The sequence below is a fragment of the Chelonia mydas genome, chromosome 4 (assembly GCF_015237465.2).
Source record: "Chelonia mydas isolate rCheMyd1 chromosome 4, rCheMyd1.pri.v2, whole genome shotgun sequence".
NCBI lineage: Eukaryota > Metazoa > Chordata > Testudines > Cheloniidae > Chelonia > Chelonia mydas.
In genome coordinates, this window is record NC_057852.1 from 110,443,927 (window position 1) to 110,462,313 (window position 18,387).

General features: G+C 41.6%; 1 protein-coding gene across 14 annotated transcripts in view; it reads left to right on the top strand.

Annotated features, from left to right (window-relative positions):
- Positions 1-18,387, top strand: part of LCORL (ligand dependent nuclear receptor corepressor like) — a 183,669-nt gene that overhangs the window by 82,395 nt on the left and 82,887 nt on the right. For all 14 annotated transcript variants that reach the window (XR_006290178.1, XM_043544599.1, XM_043544600.1 and 11 more), the window contains 2 exons: positions 6,479-6,558; positions 6,798-6,927. Coding sequence is in view for 13 of the 14 variants with exons in the window: in XM_043544599.1 (XP_043400534.1) it covers positions 6,479-6,558; positions 6,798-6,927 (210 nt within the window). In the remaining variant the exon portion in view is untranslated. The remainder of the gene's footprint in view (positions 1-6,478; positions 6,559-6,797; positions 6,928-18,387) is intronic.

The following is an 18,387-nucleotide window of genomic DNA, read 5'->3' on the forward strand; positions in this document are numbered from 1 at the left end:
TCTAGGCACTTCCCTTTCTCTGGAGGTGATAGGAATTATCAGGACAGGATTGTATTCAGGACAGGATTGTATTCCTAACAGCCCAATAGCACCTTCTTTCAATGTGACTAGTTTGGAATGTGAGGATGTGACTGTTCGCTTCCTGGCTTATGGCTGCCTCTGCTGCTTAGCCAAAGGCCTTAGCCTAAGAACAGGGCCTCAGACTGTCACAGTAAGAGAAGGCCCTTACACCAGCAGACAGTGATTTTGATCCTTTCTTTTATACCTCTAGAACTAGCCAAGTGATAAGAATACCCCTAGATTCTTAAAGTACAGGCCTTTACAGACAGGCCTGAATATCTATATCCTAACACTTGGCACCACTGCAGAGACAGGACCTGCTGAAGAAAAGGAGTAGGGGTTCTAAACATTGGCAACCATCCCTGTTCACCTCAGCCTCACTACCGGGATGTCTCAGGTACTCGGGAGGCCCCGAATAGAACTTTTGAAGGTGCACCCAAGGGTGCTATATCAGTTTCTGCATCAGATCGTGCCTCCTTTTTGTGTTTTGACCGACTCTCCCACTTCATTCCAGTTTGGACCTTTGTCACATCTGACCACTGGATGCTGAGTACGGTGGTGGATGGCTATACCCTTCAGTTTTCTTCCACTCCTCCCTCCCATCCCATTTCAGGGACCCTTCTCATGAGCAACTGCTAGCCCAAGAGGTACAAGCCCTCCTATAGGTGGGAGATCTGAAGGAATTACCTCAAAAATTGAGAGGTAGGGGTTGTACACCCAATATTTCCTAATTCCGAAGGTCAAGGAGGGTCTTTGACCCAGCCTGGACCTGCGCTACCTCAACAGTTATCTCAAGAAACTGAGGTTCTGCATGATCTCCCTGGTCTCCATCATTTCCTCCCTAGATCCAGGGAACTGGTATGCTGCCCTCGACCTGAAGGATGCCTGTTTCCACATTTTCATCTTCCAAGGCCACAGAAGGTTCCTCAGGTTTATTATAAGCCAGACCCATTAGCAATTCACTGTCCTCCCTTTTGGTCTGTCTGCAGCCCCTTTGGTTTTTACGAAATGCATGGCGGTGGTAGTGTCCTTCCTCAGAAGGCGAGGTGTCCAAGTCTACCCATACCTCAACAACTGGCTGATCAAGGGCTGCTCAGAGGCTCAAGTAAAGAACAGAATCAGCCTGCTCCAAACAACCTATCGAACACTGGGCCTGTTGATAAATGATCAAAAGTCTATTCTTGTTCCAATACAGATAACAGAGTTTATCTGAGCAATCCTAGACTCAACCCAGGCCAGAGCCTATATTCCAGAGGCTCGATTCCAGACAATATCACATCTTTTGGGGCACATGGCTGCATGTACTTACTTGGTATGACATGCAGAGCTGCACCTCAGACCCCTGTAGATGTATTTGGCCTCGGTGTACTCACCGAAGAGGCACCACTTAGACTTGGTGCTTACAGTTCCCTCTCTGGTACTCGCCTCTCTCAACTGGTGGAAGGACCCATGGTCAATTAGTGCAGGCATTTCCTTTATCACCCCCGTCCCCCAGCCTTCAGTATCCCTTGTTTCTGATCTAGGTAGGGGAGCTCACCTCGAACACCTCAGGATACAGGGTCTGGGGTCCCAGGAAGAGTTCTCCCTACACATGCACGTCAGAGCTCAGAGCCGTCTGCTAAGTTTGCCAAGTGTTCCTTCCCCAGATCACAGGCAAAGTAGCATGAGTTCTTAGAGACAACATGGCCATGTTGTAGCCATGTTGTAGCCATGTTCTACATCAACAAATAGGGAGGAGTGCACTCCTCTACTCTGTGCTGGAAGGATATCCATCTGTGGGACTTTTGTATGAAGCACACTGTTCACCTCGAGGCTACCCATCTTCGGGAGCCCTGGACTCTCCGGCAGATAACCTCCGCACATCTTTCTCCTCTCACTATGAGTGGTCCCTTCACTCAGAGGTCACCAGATTCATCTTCCAGAGGTGAGGATCTCCCCCAGTAGACTTGTTCGCAGCCAGGCAGAACAGGAAATGCCAACAGTTTTGCTTGCTGCGCTGTCACAGCCTGGGCTCCCTTTCAGGCGCCTTCCTGCTTCCATAGACAGCTCCTATTCTATGCGTTTCCTCCAGTTCCTCTGATGCACAACGTCCTTCTGAAAGTCAAGTGGGACAAGGGGAATATTAATTTTTATAGGTACAGCATGACCGTGCCAACACTGGTTCGGCATGCTACTAGACTTGTCAGAAGTACCCCCACTGCCCATCTCCTTCTGCCCAGACCTGATCTCACAAGATCACAGCCGTTTACTCCACACAAACCTTGGGACCCTTCACCTGATCACATGGAAGCAGCATGGTTGAACTCAGAGAAGCAAGCCTGTTCAGAGCAAGTACTCCAGGTCTTGCTAGATAGTAGGAAGCCTTCTACTATGGCTACTTATCTGGCTAAGTGGAAACGTTTCTCAGTTTGGTCTTCCCTCCAATCTGTGCTGGAATACCTGCTCCATATGAAATAAGTAGGCCTGGCCTCACATCTATCAAGGTACACCTAGCAGGGATCTCAGCCTTCCACCCCCCAGTGAGCAGCAGGTCAGTCTTCTCGCACAGGATGTCCATCCACTTTCTGAAAGGGCTAGAAAGACTTTACCCTCAAATTCACAAGCTGATTCCACCATTTGACTTAAACCTGTCGAGACGTGTGGGCTCTGCCTTTGAGCCGCTGGCATCGTGCCCTGTGCTGTTTCTCTTGTGGAAGGTCGCCTTCCTGGTTGCGATTACCTCGGCCACAAGGGTCTCGGAAATCAGGGCCTTCACATCAGAACCACCATACATCATGTTTTTTAAGGACAAGTTTCAACTGTGCCCCATCCAGCCTTCCTTCCAAAGGTGATCTAGCACTTCCCTGGTAACCAGGCCCTTTTCCTACCAGTTTTCTTCCTGAAACAGTACAAGAATTCAGAAGACGGCGCCTTCACTCGTTGGATGTTAGATGTGCACTAACTTTCTATATCGAGAGAACCAAGCTTCTTTTATAGATCGACACAACTTTTCATAGCAATCACAGAAAGAATAAAAGGCCTGCCAGTCTCAGCCCAGAGAATTTCATCCTGGATAACCTCCTGTTTGCAGACATACTACAAGCAGGGGGGCATCCCCCCTCCTGCTATCATGACGGCTCATTCAATGACTGTTCAGGCCTCGTCAGCAATGTTTCTGGCCCAGGTCCTGACCCAAGACATCTCCAGGGCTGCAATCTGTTTGTCAATGCATACCGTCTCCTCCCATTACTCCATCGCCCAGCAGGCTTGTGATCATGCCAGTTTTGGAAGAGCAGTGTTGCAATCTGCATGTCTGTGAACTCCAAGCCCACCTCCTTTGGGCTTGTGAGTCACCTACCGTGTAGTGGATATGCAAGCACTCCAAGAAGAAAAAATGGTTACTGACCTTTCTGTAACTGTGTTCTTCGAGATGATGTTGCTCATGTCCATTCCATGACCTGCCCTGCTGTCAGAGTTAGCCGGCAAGAAGGAACTGAGGAGGTTGCAGAGCCGGCAGTGCCCCTTATAACAGTACCTAAGTGCAGAGCACCAAAGGGTGGTAGAGCCAGCCTGACGGATACCACCGAGGGAAAAATCTCCAGCAACAGTGCATGCAGCACTTGCACACCTAATGTGCAATGGACATGAGCAACACATCTTGGTGAACAACAGTTACGGTAATTGTGAAATCTCCCTCATTGGAGGTTTTTAAGAAGAGGTTAGACAAACACATGTCTGGGATGGTCTAGATAATAATTAGTCCGCCTCAGTGCAGGAGGATGGATTAGATGACCTTTCAGTGTTGCTGTTGAGTCCGACATTTCTATTATTCGAGTCCAGGAACAATCTCCAATTAGCCTTATGTATAGTAGGACCCACTATGTTCTGTGATTCCAAGGTAGAGGAATTTCGCACAAAATTCAACCCCTGCCACAAAACTGAGCTCCAGAATCCAAGCTTTCATGTAAAACAAACAAAACCAAACCTCTTTTATGATTTCAGAGTAAGCTTTAAAAAGACGAGCTGATTCTCAAGAGATGTCTTCCAGAGTCTGCAGACAGCCTGAAACAATAACTCTAAAAGTAATGAACTGCTAAAGTCATCCAGCAGAAATATTCAGCTAATATGCTTATCCCAAGTCTCACCACCTGCTGTTCCCTCCTGGCTGCCAAAAGCTTCAGCTGTAAAAACTTCCAATTTGTTCCCCCCTCTCCCCCCCATAACTTTTATACTATAAATACAAAATACCGTATATAGCACAATGCTAGTATAAAATTCTCTTGAATATTGGTACTGTAGGGCAGAATAAAACAAACTGAACTAAATTTAAAAAAAATACAAGTAATACTGGTTGCATTAGTCAGGTTATTGAATTAAATATCAACATATCTTCTTCGTTAATTAAATAGTATTTCCTATAGGAAATTACACCATAAACCTGTGTTCCATAATTTGCACTAGCCACCACAGACTCCCAGGTGAAGTTTTAAGGTGTTGGTTTTAATGTGTGAAACCCTAAATAGTCCTAAAGTGACTCTAGCTAACGATCTCCTGGCTTAAATGAGAGGCTGCTGTATGTAGGATGTACTCTGTGAGGAGATTCTCTGCTCAGGAATACATTTTCCTCCCTTTTTTCTTCCAAAGCCTGTCTTTGTTAAATAGATAGAATGCATTTGTATATAGATTTCAGAAACTAGTTATGTGAAATATAATAATCTTCATTAGAAACTGTTTGATACTGAAGGAGTTAGTTGAACCCCTTCACTTCACTGGAAGGTGGCAGAATTCCCTTGCCACATTGACATTTAAAGGCCATGCACTTGGAATATGGGGTGGCATCTGACTTTTATTTGCCATGGATACCAGGCACTTCTCCAGTATGCATAATGTTGTGTTAGAACCGCAAGGTATCATCTGTGAATTTAGACTTTTCTGCAGAAATTTTGTCTGGCCTTGTCTACACTATTAAATCCAATGGTTACTAGCACTGATTGTCAGCAGTCAGTTTAATTGAACCAATATTGAAAACTCTTTAGTTCAAATTGTAGGCAAGGCCAAACTGTGTTCCGTACTGTTTCAGCAACTCACTCAGATAAGTTTTTAATTACAGTTTTGGAAATTATGGCTCAAACAGTATGTCCCTCTTTGCTCCTACAGTGTCAGAGTTTCAACTACAGATCCAGCTAAACTGATTGCTGACAGTCATTGTCAATAACAGTTCTTTTTCCTAGAGTAGACAAGGCCTTAACACCTGAGATTGAACCTGGAGAGGAGCAATGAGAATGAATATATGTTTAATTATGTCATAAGACAGTGAATTGTATGATATTAATTCATGCAGAATGTGTCGACATCATGCTCTGAATTCAACTAGGAATCAATTAATATAACACAATTCCCACAGCAAAATGTTATGTTTATTATTAAATGTTCCATTTTGATATATTCATTTAGGTTCAGAATTCTTAGATTCTTTGACTTTTGCCCTTTTTTATTTTATTTCTCACATGGCCATTCAACAAGAATGTTTGTTTTACATAAAGCTTCTTTTTCAGCTTTTAGGTACTACTGTTTTCTGCTACTGAGCTCCATTCAAGTTTATACAAGTGCTGACAGTGCTGTATCTGGTCTGTTGATAGAGGAATTCAGTCTCTGGATTTGTCAGTCTGGCAGCTTTTCACAAATATAATGTTCACATGAAAAAAAATAATAAAACTGTTCATTGTTGTGTTCTTTCATTTTGTTTTTGAAATTTTCTTGAATTATTTAGCAGAGTAAAATCAAGACTTTGGCATGTGGCAGCTCTGTTTTGGTTTTTGACGAAAGAAGGAAGAGAATGGTTATATATTGTATATATTCATTGAAATAGAGATGAGATTGTTCAATTACTGTATTGATATTCTGTATATTGTATTTAGGAAGTTTTATATATTATTCTAGTGCTACAGTAGAATGTTGATTTATATGCAGTATCAGTACAACATTAGTTACTGCACGGTAGTAGTACATATGCATGGCTAAATGGCAAAGCCACTGTGCCCTAATTAGTAGCTTACAAGTTGCTTTAACATTCAAATCTTTTGTTATTGAAAGGAAGAATATTAACCAGGGCTCTCAGGTTAATATGCTGCCTTTTGAAAAGAGTCATAGGATCTTTAAATATGACTTGGATAACCACAAGAGACAGCCAGAGTGGCCACTGGGTTTTATCTTTCATTTAAAGAATAACACCCCCATCCTCCATTGTCAGCATTGATCCCAAGTATCCTGATGTGGGAATTGAACTCAGAGCCTTCTGATCTCTACCAACTAAATCATACTAATAAATACATGTTAGACTAGAAATTTTAACTTTGTAATTGATCACACTTTGTTCCTTTTTAAACAATCTATATTTGCTCATCTTTAAATAAAATTTTTTAATTGTTTTTCTTTTAAGACTGTGAGCCAGAAGAGCTGACTGACTGGTCAATGGATGAAAAATGTTCCTTTTGTAACTTACACAAAGAAACAGTCAGTGTAAGTATGAATGTGATATAAATTGTTGAAACTTATTTTTTTGAAATATTGGGTCTAAAAATAGAGCTTGGAGAATGAAATTTCCCATATGGATTCACACGGTTTGTTTTGGCTGGGGCATAAGGGAGGAATGTTAAGTTGGCAGAAATCTTTTTTATTTATGCTATTCATTCATGTCCTGGGTTCTGAAAACAAGCTATAATTGTTATTGAGATCTGTTGCCATCTTACATTTTCTAGGAGCGTATCCCAGTTATTGGTTCTTCACAGTCAACACCAACAGAGGAACTATCATCTCAGGGCCAGTCCAACACTGATAAGATTGAATGCCAAGCAGAAAATTACCTAAATGCACTCTTTCGAAAGAAAGGTAATAGAAGCATGTCTTTCACATTAAATTATGCCGTAAAAGTTTTGAATAATCACATGATTTAGGGATAATTTTTCAATCCCAGATTGCTTTTATTACTCCAGTTTTGAGGTCTGAGTTTTATTTTATTTGTCTTTTATTCCTTCTTTTCCTTTCTCTCTCTCTCTCTCTCTCCTCCCCCCCCCCCCCCTTCTTTTTGGACCAGCGGGCGCAGTGGTGCTTACCACTCCTCTCCTGCTGTTGCTATCCTCCAGTTTCATTTTGTTCCTGAATTCTACCTTCCCCTATGATGCATTCTTATCCCTTTTGGTCCCTGGATTCTTGAAGCATTTAAATATTTTTCTGTTCTTAAGCTGCTTTTTCTATTTTTACAAGAAAATGCTTTTTTAAAGGGGGAAATTGGATATCTCAAGGGTTTAGTAACGAGATATAGTTCTTCTTATCTCATAGTTGCTACTCTAAATCCAACCAAGTTAGTGATTGAAACCTGTTATTTGATAGCATTCAGTAACTCCACATTTTCACTTCCATGACTGCTGTCACTGATTTCGACCCTGGTAATTTCGTGGGGTATGTAGCATGGATGACAAGTCAGTTTGGCTCTTGATGCTAACTTGGGAATAAACTAGTCACCTGCTAGAAGGGCTACACAACTCTTTCTCTCCCTTGAATTTGGTGATAAATATTTGCAAGAGTTCAGTTCCTGCCTGGTAGTTTTGACTTCCGCTTAATACTCTTCTGAGACCTACTAGACTAATTGGACAACAGAGCACCAGTCATAAGTGTACTCTGCTCTCTACGACACGCACATATGTATCCGAGCTACATTCTTTGTATCTGTTCTGCCTATTGTGTTTCAAACAGAGCAGCGACTAATCCAGGTGCTAGAAAAAGATCTGCTTCCTTCACCTGTTTCTTCATGTGTGTCAGTGGAAGTAGGAGTGGCACTTCGCTCTCTTCTAAGCAACTAGAAAGAGATGGAAGAGAATGGTGTTTCACCCTTTCCCAAGGAAAATAAAAAAGGAAGAGTGGCTGTCTTTTCTTTCTTTACCTGGCTACAGGATGGAGAAAATATGGAGTAGCTCCTTAAAATCAAGGAGGCTGGATTCTTTGTCTGCATTGATGGGACTTTTTGATCTGTGTATTCAGCATAGGCCTGCTTTAAAGACTTTGACATCTGAGAAACTAGGGGATTTCAATCCTGCTTTTTTTCTTGGCTTCATTTGAGTCCAAGTCAGTCTTATCTCACTTTTGAGTGAATAGAAAGCTCAGCTGTGGTGTCACCTCAGTGCACCTTAGAATCATCTGTTGCAGATTAATCAGGGCTCTGCTCCATGGCCTGTCCTGGCGGGAGGTTCCTCTTGCTGCTTCTAAGTTAAGCTTGGGATGTGGTGTCTGCCTTCAGCTTCCACTTGTTCTACTTCTTCTTGGTGGTGGTATCTGGAAAAGTTTCTCCCCACAGAGCTCCTCTATACTTTGGGGATTCTAGCCAACTGTAGGACAAACCCACCCACCATCTTCTTATGTCTCTATAGAGGAACTTTCAGTGTGAGAGAGACCTTGAGGAGATCTGGATTTTCTTTAGCACCAGAAACATGCACATCAGGCTCCCAAGTCTTCCCTGAAAAGTGCAATATTTTAGTCTTACCTACCTCCTTTGGTCTCCTATGAATCAGTGATGCTGTGTCAGAAAAATCATTCTTCCTATTCAGAGGAGACATAATAAGCAGGGCTGAGTTGTTTTTTTTTATTATTATTATTACTTTTACCCCTCCAGTGAGTGTCCATGGATCTTCCAGTAATTGGTAGGTCAGATATCAGCTGTTTATGGATACTGCTTTAGTTGAGGTTCCGGTAAGTTGCTTGATACTTTGAAAGTGAACAGAAAGAGAATTGCTGTATGAGCAAAGAACTTCTAAAGGAAGTTTAAGAGGTACGGAAATAACCTGTCTCTGTCCCATCAACATGCAGGAAATCTAACTCCCTCTACTGGCTTCCTGGAAAAAGGGCATGAATTTTTTTTCCCTATCACTATGCTGTTCTTTGATACTTTTTGGTATTTTCACAGTGTTCTTGATCAAACTCTTTGACTTTGGGGGAAAAGAATCCAAATATTTAGCAGGTAGGTAGGTCTGCTGTTACAAGGAAGGATAGTCTTATGGTTCAGAAATTGGACTAAACCTACCACAGACTTCACATATGACCAGTTTAGTTGGAGCCTCTGGGAGTTACTGTAATGCAAATAGCGAGCAGCAAATTTGAGGCTCATTCCATGTGGCCTCTTATGTTGAGAGCAAAGATAGAATTTTTTAAAGACATCATGAAGGTACTTCAGTAGATCTTGGGGCATCCTACAATGTCACAAATCCATCTGCTAAATATGTGCTTGTGGCATTTGGTTTTTCTACAGGCATTCATGGTTGAAAAATTCTGTTTTGTATATAGAAGCTCAGTCTAATATAGATTTAGGCAGTTACAGAAATTTAGTAGGACATTTCAGAAAAGCCAGAGATGATGTAGTATCTGTTTTCTACTAAGCAACAGATCTGAAAGTTAGCCAGATTCTGCCCATTTCTTCCTTCTCTTTCTCTTTTGGGGTCTCTTTCAACTGATTTTTATAAGATGGGTTTTCATTATTCCAGTGGTGGTTCCCAGAGGCTATGGAACAAAGATGCTTTTTCAGTTAGATGACATACCAAAAGTCACCCATTCCCTTCCCCAGTCTTAGAGAAGCTGCTATGGGGAAGAGGTGAATGGTTAGGAAAAAGAAATATGAAAAAATCTAATGTGTTTTTAAAAATCCTTTTCCTCTCATCTTGACCCGCAAATAGTAAAATGCATTTTCAGACTAGCATAGTTATTGCATTATATTACTACAGGGCAGAGTTAATATCTTTGGATATTTTTAAGTTTAACCTTAACTCTGAATTTTCTAGGTTTTGATTAGTTTTGGAACAATTACAACATCCAAGTATGTTCATTTTATTAAAATATTGAGATGTACTCTCAAACATAACTCCATCTTAATGCAGTTTTTGTCTGGAAATACACGAAATGCTTAGGCCCAAATTTTCAAACTAAGTACAAGTATATAACATCTAAATTCCTATTGAGCTTTCTAAATAAGAATGGCCTGATTTTTCAGAAGTACAGAGCCCCAGCGGCTCCCATTGAAATCCATAGGACTTGAAGGGGTCTTGCTCTGCACCTTACAGAATCAGACCTCTATGCAAGAGAAGATGGAAAACCGGAGGCAGTTGCAGTAGAGGTTAAGAAGTGGAGTCACAAGCAGAGCAGGGAGCAGTACAGTCAGGGTGATTTGAGTCCTTCCAAGCAGCCATAAGCTAAGACAGGCACCATCCATTGCAGTTCTCTTTTACAACAAAATGATCTTTCCTGCAAGCTATTCAAGTCTTTCTGTGCTTCCAAACCCTTATTCCCTAGATGCCAAAACCCTCCATATCCTGACCTCCCCCGACTTGATTTCCACGGTGAATTTTGTTGTGTTTGGACCCCCTCCGATACTGTGTGTAGTTTTGGTCATCCCAAGAAAGATTAATTCAAACTGGAATAGGTGTAGAGAGGACTAGGAGGATGATCATGGAATAGAGACGTCTGTCTTATGAGATAAGACTAAAAGTGCTCAGCATGTTTAGCCTGAGTAACTAAAGGCTGAGAGAGGGGATATGAGTGCTCTCTCTAAATACATTGGGAATAAAAACGAGGGAGAGAGAAGAGCTATTTTAGCTAAAGGATAACCATTGGCACAAGGACAAATGGGTATAAATTGGTCACGAATATATGTAGGCTGAAAATTAGAGGGTTGCTAACCATCAGAGGTGTGAGGTTCTGGAACAGCATTCCGATGGGAATAGTGGGGGCAAACAACCTAACTAGGTTTCAGGTGGAGCTTGATAAGTTTAAGAATGGGATTATGTGATGGGGCTGCCTGTGATAGCAGAGGAAAGGATTTGATGAACCAGGAGGTGCCTTTCAGTTCTATGTTCCTTATCCCTACTCTTCTCTTGCCTATAGAGGTTAGTTCAGACTCAGAGGTATTCCTGTCTTAGCAAAATCTAATTGTGCTGCCTCTAAAGTTCTTTCAGCTCCTGCTGGCCTATGTGAGTGGAGTCTGATCTTGCAAAAGGTAGTGCACTAACCCCAAAACAACAAGGTTGGCTATTAGATAGTCCTGTGATTATTCAAATAATTAAGACACTTTAAGTGTGGAAGTGATTTGTATTATGTTAACTACAGTCTTCTAATTCCAAAAGAAATGTATTCAAAGGCCAATTTTTACAATTGTTGCCAACATATCCTTTAGCTCTTCTGCCTCCCTGCTTTTTACTTGTGTTACTTGCAGGATTTTTGGAGGTTTCTGTTACGTTTGATCCAGTAGCAACTGTTCACTTTCTTATACTAATCATTTTTGAACAACTCTCCTTATGTCTTTCAAAATCTAGTATTAAAATTGATGAATTGAGCCAAAGTAGAGCTGAAAACAAAATGAGAAATCCAAAAGTTTTGGTTAAAATCCCAGGTGAAATTCCAAAAGTCTGGGGAGAATGCTCAACAAATGTTTGTAAAAATCCCTGTTGATTTCTGTTATCCTTTGTCATAATGTTCCTGTCCGGAGCACCCCTTGCTGCCCGAACCAGGCCTTTGCATTCACCCAGCCTCAGGTCTGCAACATCTGGGCACTCTAGCGTACTAGTCCAAGTATAGATATGTGCTAGACCAGTTAGAAGATGCTCAGCCCTCCAGCTGAGCCCTGGTGGACAGTCCACCCGTTCTGGGGTTGCCAATGAGCACAAAAAGAAAGGAGCACATGTGAATTGTCCCATGGGTGTGGTAAAGTTCTGTTCTTCTACGAGTAGTGTTCTTACGGGTGCTTCACTTCAAGTTTGTGTGCACCTTTGATTGGAGATGTTCAGTAGCAGTGCTCATTTGACCTGCCATCCTCTTCCCCGTTACGGTGGTTATATAGAGCTGCGTGGGCAAAACACCTTAAGTTACTTCTCAACTTCCGTTTGGCCTGAGATGGAGTGCCTAGTATGACTGTTTCAAACGGAGTTCATAACTCAGCCTTTTCTGATAATTTAGTTTAGTTTACTTATTTCTTATTGTTGTAGCACAGTTTTATAGTTTGATATTATCTTAACTTGTTTTCTTCTTCTTAACACCCTTTTTTCCCCTCCTCTGGCCTTCCCTTGAAGGCTGATCTTCAGGAATAATATTTGCAGAGTTATGCTGGGATTCAAATGCTGCTTCACCCACCAGGAACCGATTTTCAGTTAGTGATGGACATTCCTGGTGCTTCCACTGTCTGGTAGACAACCATGTACCATTAAAGGGTAAAATCTGCTTATCTATTAAAAGCAGATCTCAAAAAAACAGGGTAATTAAATTTAGACTTCTTATGATGTAGCAATCCCTGCAACCAGCCTTGTATACAGGTCTGGGTAACCGCTCTGTACATCAGCCTCTGAGTGAACACAGCGCCCCATCAACCTCAGTACCCCATTCACCGAGTTTTGTGGGATAAGAGTAGAAAGGGTATCGATAAGGCACCCAAAAAGAGGACTTTTAAATTTTCTCACAGACAGCCTCTGTCAAAGATGTGGTCATTGCCAAAATCTGACCATTCCAGAAAATCTGGTTCCAGATGGGATAAATCTGAGACTCCAGCCTGCTCTGGTACTGGCAGCTTGTTAAAGACTTCTTGTTCATCCAAGAGCCATGGAAATTGTTCTCTGCACTGAAGCCCGACCATTGCAGTAGGGACTCTTAAGCACATTGCACCAAGAAGAGTGCTTAGAGTCTCTTTTGCCAGAAGCTGGGAATGGGTGACAGGGGATGGATTACTTGATGATACCTGTTCTGTTAATTCCCTCTGAAGCACCTGGCGTTGGCCACTGTCGGAAGACAGGATACTGGGCTAGATGAACCTTTGGTCTGACCCAGTATGGCAGTTATGTAGGAAGCTTATGCTGTCTTCAGACCCCTTGATACCTAAACAGGTGTCTCAGATCACTACACAGTGCCTTTGAAGTCATCAACATCAGTACCAACATAATCCACTCAACAAGTACTGATGCAGCAAACAACATCCTTGGTACTGACCTCAGCCAGTTCAGAGCCTCATTCACTCATAGTGCAGATGCGCTAAGTTTCACAGAAATTTAGGTGCTCCAGAGACTGCATTTGGATGAGTCAGAATCTCCTTTTGTTAATGGGTACGGAACGTTTGTCAGATCTTCTGAGTCACCAAGGCCTTATCTTTCATCGGTACCTCCTAGTTCTCTGGTACCTATTACCACAGGCAGACAACCATCTTCACCCTTTTTAGCTGCCCCTCGTTTGGAATATGTCGAGGATGACTCCTTGGATTCTTAAATATCTGTACAGGAGTCACCCACTTATAAAGGGATATCTCCCATTCGCTCAGAAAAATACCAAAGCACAAATAATCTCTTATTCCTTTTCATTAGTTTGACCAGCACTGGATGCCTCATTCTCTACCTTGTGGTCCCCCTCAGTGGCCATACTGGGACCCGAGAGCTGCCTATTGTCAGCAATTCTCAAGGGCTCCTAGCTACTCCTGTGGGGATCATTGAGGAGAACACTTCCCTGCTCCGTCACTTCCTGAACAGCCCCACCTGCAAGAGCAGTCTCTTGAGGGGCAAGAGGCTAGAACAGATAAGGAGATAACACCTCAAACTACTATTTTATCATCTTCACTGGATGTAAGGCTATACTCTCACTGACTACTTAAAGCAATTTCAAGAGCTGATGAAACATATTGCTGCCATACTGTAGATCCCTTTAGAGGAGGTCCAATAGTTGCAGCAAAAGGTCTTGACATTTTACACACAACCACCTCTGTTGAAGTGGCTCTCCTCGTGAATGAGGCCTTACTGGAACCTGTCAAGACAATCTGGCAGATGCCACCTATGGTATCACTGATGCATAAATGAACTGACAAAAGGTATTACGTTCTAGACAGAAATTCTGTATATTTATTTTCTCACCCTCCACCAAATTTCTTAGTTAGTAGAAGCTGTCAGTGAGCATGGCAGCCAACACTATACAAAATCTACACCTTATAATAAGGACCACTAGTTCATTGTTCTCATAGATTCATAGATATTAAGGTCAGAAGGGACCATTATGATCATCTAGTCTGACCTCCTGCACAATGCATGCCATAGAATCTTACCTACCCACTCCTGCAATAAACCTCTTACCTATATCTGAGCCATTGAAGTCCTCAAATCATGGTTTAAAGACGTCAAGGTGCAGAGAATCCTCCAGCAAGTGACCCATGCCCCATGCTACAGAGGAAGGTGAAAAACCGCCAGGGCCTCTTCCAATCTGCCCTGGAGGAAAATTCCTTCTCAACCCCAAATATGGTGATCAGCTGAACCCTGAGCATATGGGCAAGATTCACCAGCCAGATACCCAGGAAAGATCATAAGAGCTATTATTCTGTGACCCTGCAGTTTGGGTTCTCAAGCTCTGGTGGCAAAATATAACCACACTAAGTACAGTAAATTCCAACACCTCTGTTGAACACCTTATGGGACATCATAACAGATGCAGGCCCCTCTAGGTACAGCCGAGACTGCAGCTCATTTCAGCTCTACTGCTGTTGTCATGTGTCCAATATCTTGGTTGAAGCTGTCAGGTTTTCCTGTGGAAGTCCAAAATGCTGTAGAAGACCTCCCTTTTGATGGACTTAAGTTTTTTTCTGAATCTAGCGATGAACACTTGCACAGGAATTGAGATAAACACTCAGGTCTCTTAATGTTTATACATCTGCAAACAAGAGGATATTTAGTAGGTCACAAATGGTACAGAGATTCCACACACCCCAATTTTCCAGCTATCATATATCTACTGAACCAGCCAAAAAGAGGCCAAGATATCAAAAAAAAAAGAGACCTGCTACCACAACCATCCAGCCATCCTCATTGTTCAAAAGGCAATTCTGAGGGTTTGGTTGACAGTCGAGAACAACGCTACCTCAGGAACCTTCAGCTGCACCATTCTTTCCACCTCCCTGTGCCTGGAGACCATCTCTCCCTTTTCTAACCTGCATGGGAGCCGATTACATCCTACAAATGGGCTTTGGAGGTTATAACATTGGCTTACCCAATCCAGGTCACTTCCATGCCACCCCCCTTCACTGTCGCTTTTCACAGACTCATCTTACGAACACTTGCTGAGACAGGAGGGGCCACAGAACTAGTTCCAGTCCTGCACAAGAGGAAAGGATTCTATTCCAAGTATTTTCTCTTCCCAAAAAGAACAGAGGCTGATACTGTGTCTCAGACTCCTAAATACCTTTGGGAAATCACAGAAATTCAGGATGGTGACCCTCACAGCTATAATTCCATCATTAGATTCAGGGAATTGGTTTGCAGCCCTCGAACTTCAGGACAAGAACTAGGGGTCACCAAATGAAATTTAATACGCAGCAGGTTTAAAACAAACAAAAGGAAGTATTTTTTCACATAATGCACAGTCAAACTGTGGAACTCTTTGCCAGAGCATGTTATGAAGGCCAAGACTATAACAGGGTTCAAAAAAGAACTGGATAAATTAATGGAGGATCAATGACTATTAGTCAAGATGGGCCGGGATGGTGTCCCTGACCTCTGTTTGCCAGAAGCTGGGAATGGGTGACAGGCAGCCTGGATTAAAAAAAAAACAACAATGATTTTAAAAAAAAAAAATTAAATCGGATTTTTTTATTTAAATCAGATTTTTTTGATAAACTAAGATACATTATAACTCAAAGATATCTCATCATGGAATAGGGATTATAAATTCTAATTCTATAATACAAAACAAAATATTCATGTAATGTTTAAGAAAAGTTTTGTAAATGAGTTCCAAATGAGTTCCAATAGTTCACGGATTGGGGACCCAATCTTAGGGGTTCCAAGGGCTTCTGTATAGATTATTTAGGTTAATCTTTCTATCTACCCAATGGGATTCAGTGCTCAGTCTAGAAGATACCATCATAGATGCTTAGTTTTGCAGTTCTCAAACTGTGGATTTGTGTCTCCAGAGAAAACATGATTGTTAACATAAAAAATGTTTTAAATAAATAAATATCATATATATGAATGAGCGAGAGAGAGAACAGACCTCAACCCTGTTGTCTATCTGCAAATTTTTGTGTACGAAGAGTCAATCCCTTACCTCTCTCTAAATGTGCAAAATTTCAAAAAGTCCAATGGATAGAAGACTGTTCTGGACAAGGAGAAGAAGTCTGGAGATAAATGTGAGAAGGGAGGGATAGGCAATAGAAACAAAAGTGAAACTGTTTAAGCAGCATATTTCAGAAGTCTTGAGGTCTTTCTGAGTGTAACCTTCATTATTTGAGATCTACCATACCATTCTCTCACTAGAAGGGAAAACCTATAATGGCAGCAGGCCGTAAGAGAGACCCAGTTTGGGAATATTTTAATGAAGTTCCTCTACCTGTGGGTAAGACAGGCATGCGTGCAAAATGCAAACAGCGCAACAAAGAAATGCAAGGCCTGGTTGCCCAGATGAAACAACATCATGAGAAGTGTTCCTTCTCAGGAGGAAGCTGCGTTGAAGTTGATGAAAGAAATTTGTCTGAACATGCAGGATCTTCAGGTTGGTAAACTTTTTTTATTTCATACTTCTTTCTTAAGGACTGCTTGTCTTCCTTCTGGACTATTCTTGAATTCTCATATTTGAGCAAAAATATATAGTTGTTATTCTATGGTACTATCATTTTAGATGCAGTTGTGATTAAAAAAATAAATAGCTGAAATAGTACTACTTTGAAGGTGAAACCGTAAAAGGAAGATCTGCCTAAGTGTCAGTGAATGCAATGAATAATTCTAAATGAGCAGTATAGTAATAATAAATAACTGCATTGACTTATTTTGTTTAGGAGAATCCATCCTCAACATACAGGATTCTGAAGACTATCCACCTTCAAGATCACCATTATTTTCTGTAGTTTCAGAGTTATCTGCCAGGGATAGTGTTTCAGTCACATCATGTATGTCACATAGCCACAGTATATCACCTGTAGCAAAAAGAAGAAAAAATCATCCAGAAACAACCATAGATAACTTTGTGATAAGAACCAGCAGATTACAAAAAGAGGTGATTGATGAAAAAATTGCCTGGTTTGTTTATGCAACCAATTCTCTTTTCTGTATGATTGAGAATCCACACTTCATTAACATGGTTCAGTCATTAAGACCAGGAGACAGTCCACCCAACAGAGCAGATGCAACAGGCAAATTGCTGGATAAAGTGTATGAAAGAGAAATTGAGCAGTGTGCAAAAGGTCTAGAGGGTGAAATTGTTAACCTGAGTCTTGATGGGTGGAACAATGTCCACAATGATGCTGTTGTATGTGCTTGTGTGACAACAGAAGGAGGGAAGAACTTCCCTCCAGAAACAACTGATACATCAGGAAATGCGCACACAGCAGAATACTTACAAGAAGTAGCAGTAAAAGCTATAACAAACGGTGAAAAAAAATTTCAAATGTCTAGTATGCAGGTTGGTCACAGACAATGCTGCAAATGTATCCAAGACGAAAAGAAATTTAGAAGAGAGTCCCAAGCTAATACTATACGGTTGCAGTGGTCATTTGATGCACCTCCTAGCCAAAGACTTCAGTGTTCCAGAAATAAAGGCTAATGTTGTTGAAATTGCAAAATACTTCCGTGACAACCGCTTTGCAGCAGCTGCTCTGAAAAAAGTGGGAGGAACCAAGCTAATTCGCCCACAAGACATGTGATGGAACTCCGTAGTGGACTGTTTTGAGCACTATATCAAGAACTGGCCTAATCTGATGTCAGTTTGTGAACAAAATTTGAAAAAATAGATGGCACTGTCACAACCAAAGTTCTCAACATTGGGCTTAAGAGAAACGTTGAATGCATGCCGAGTACCCTGAAGTCTATTTCTGTAGCCTTGAACAAAATGCAGGGAAATAGCTGTTTTATTGTTGACGCTGTTGAAATTTGGAAGGAACCGAGTGAGATCTTAAACACAGAAATATGCAATGACAGAGCTAAATTACAAGCATTAAAAAAAACGAATGGGACAAGCACTATCTCCAGCTCATTTTCTTGCAAACTTTCTCAATATTCGGTACCAGGGTCAAACCTTAACTGCTGAAGAGGAGGAGTTGGCTAGGACATGGGCATCCAGCAATCATCCCTCCATAATGCCAACTATAATAAACTTCAGAGCTAAGGGTGAACCATTCAAGAAAATATATGTTTGTTGATGATGTTTTAAAGAAAGTCACACCAGTGAACTGGTGGCAGTCACTTAAGAACTTGGATTCAGAGAGTGTTGAAGTGATGATCTCACTTTTAACAGCAGTAGCTTCTTCTGCCAGTGTAGAAAGAATATTTTCTTCCTTTGAACTAATTCATTCCAAATTGAGAA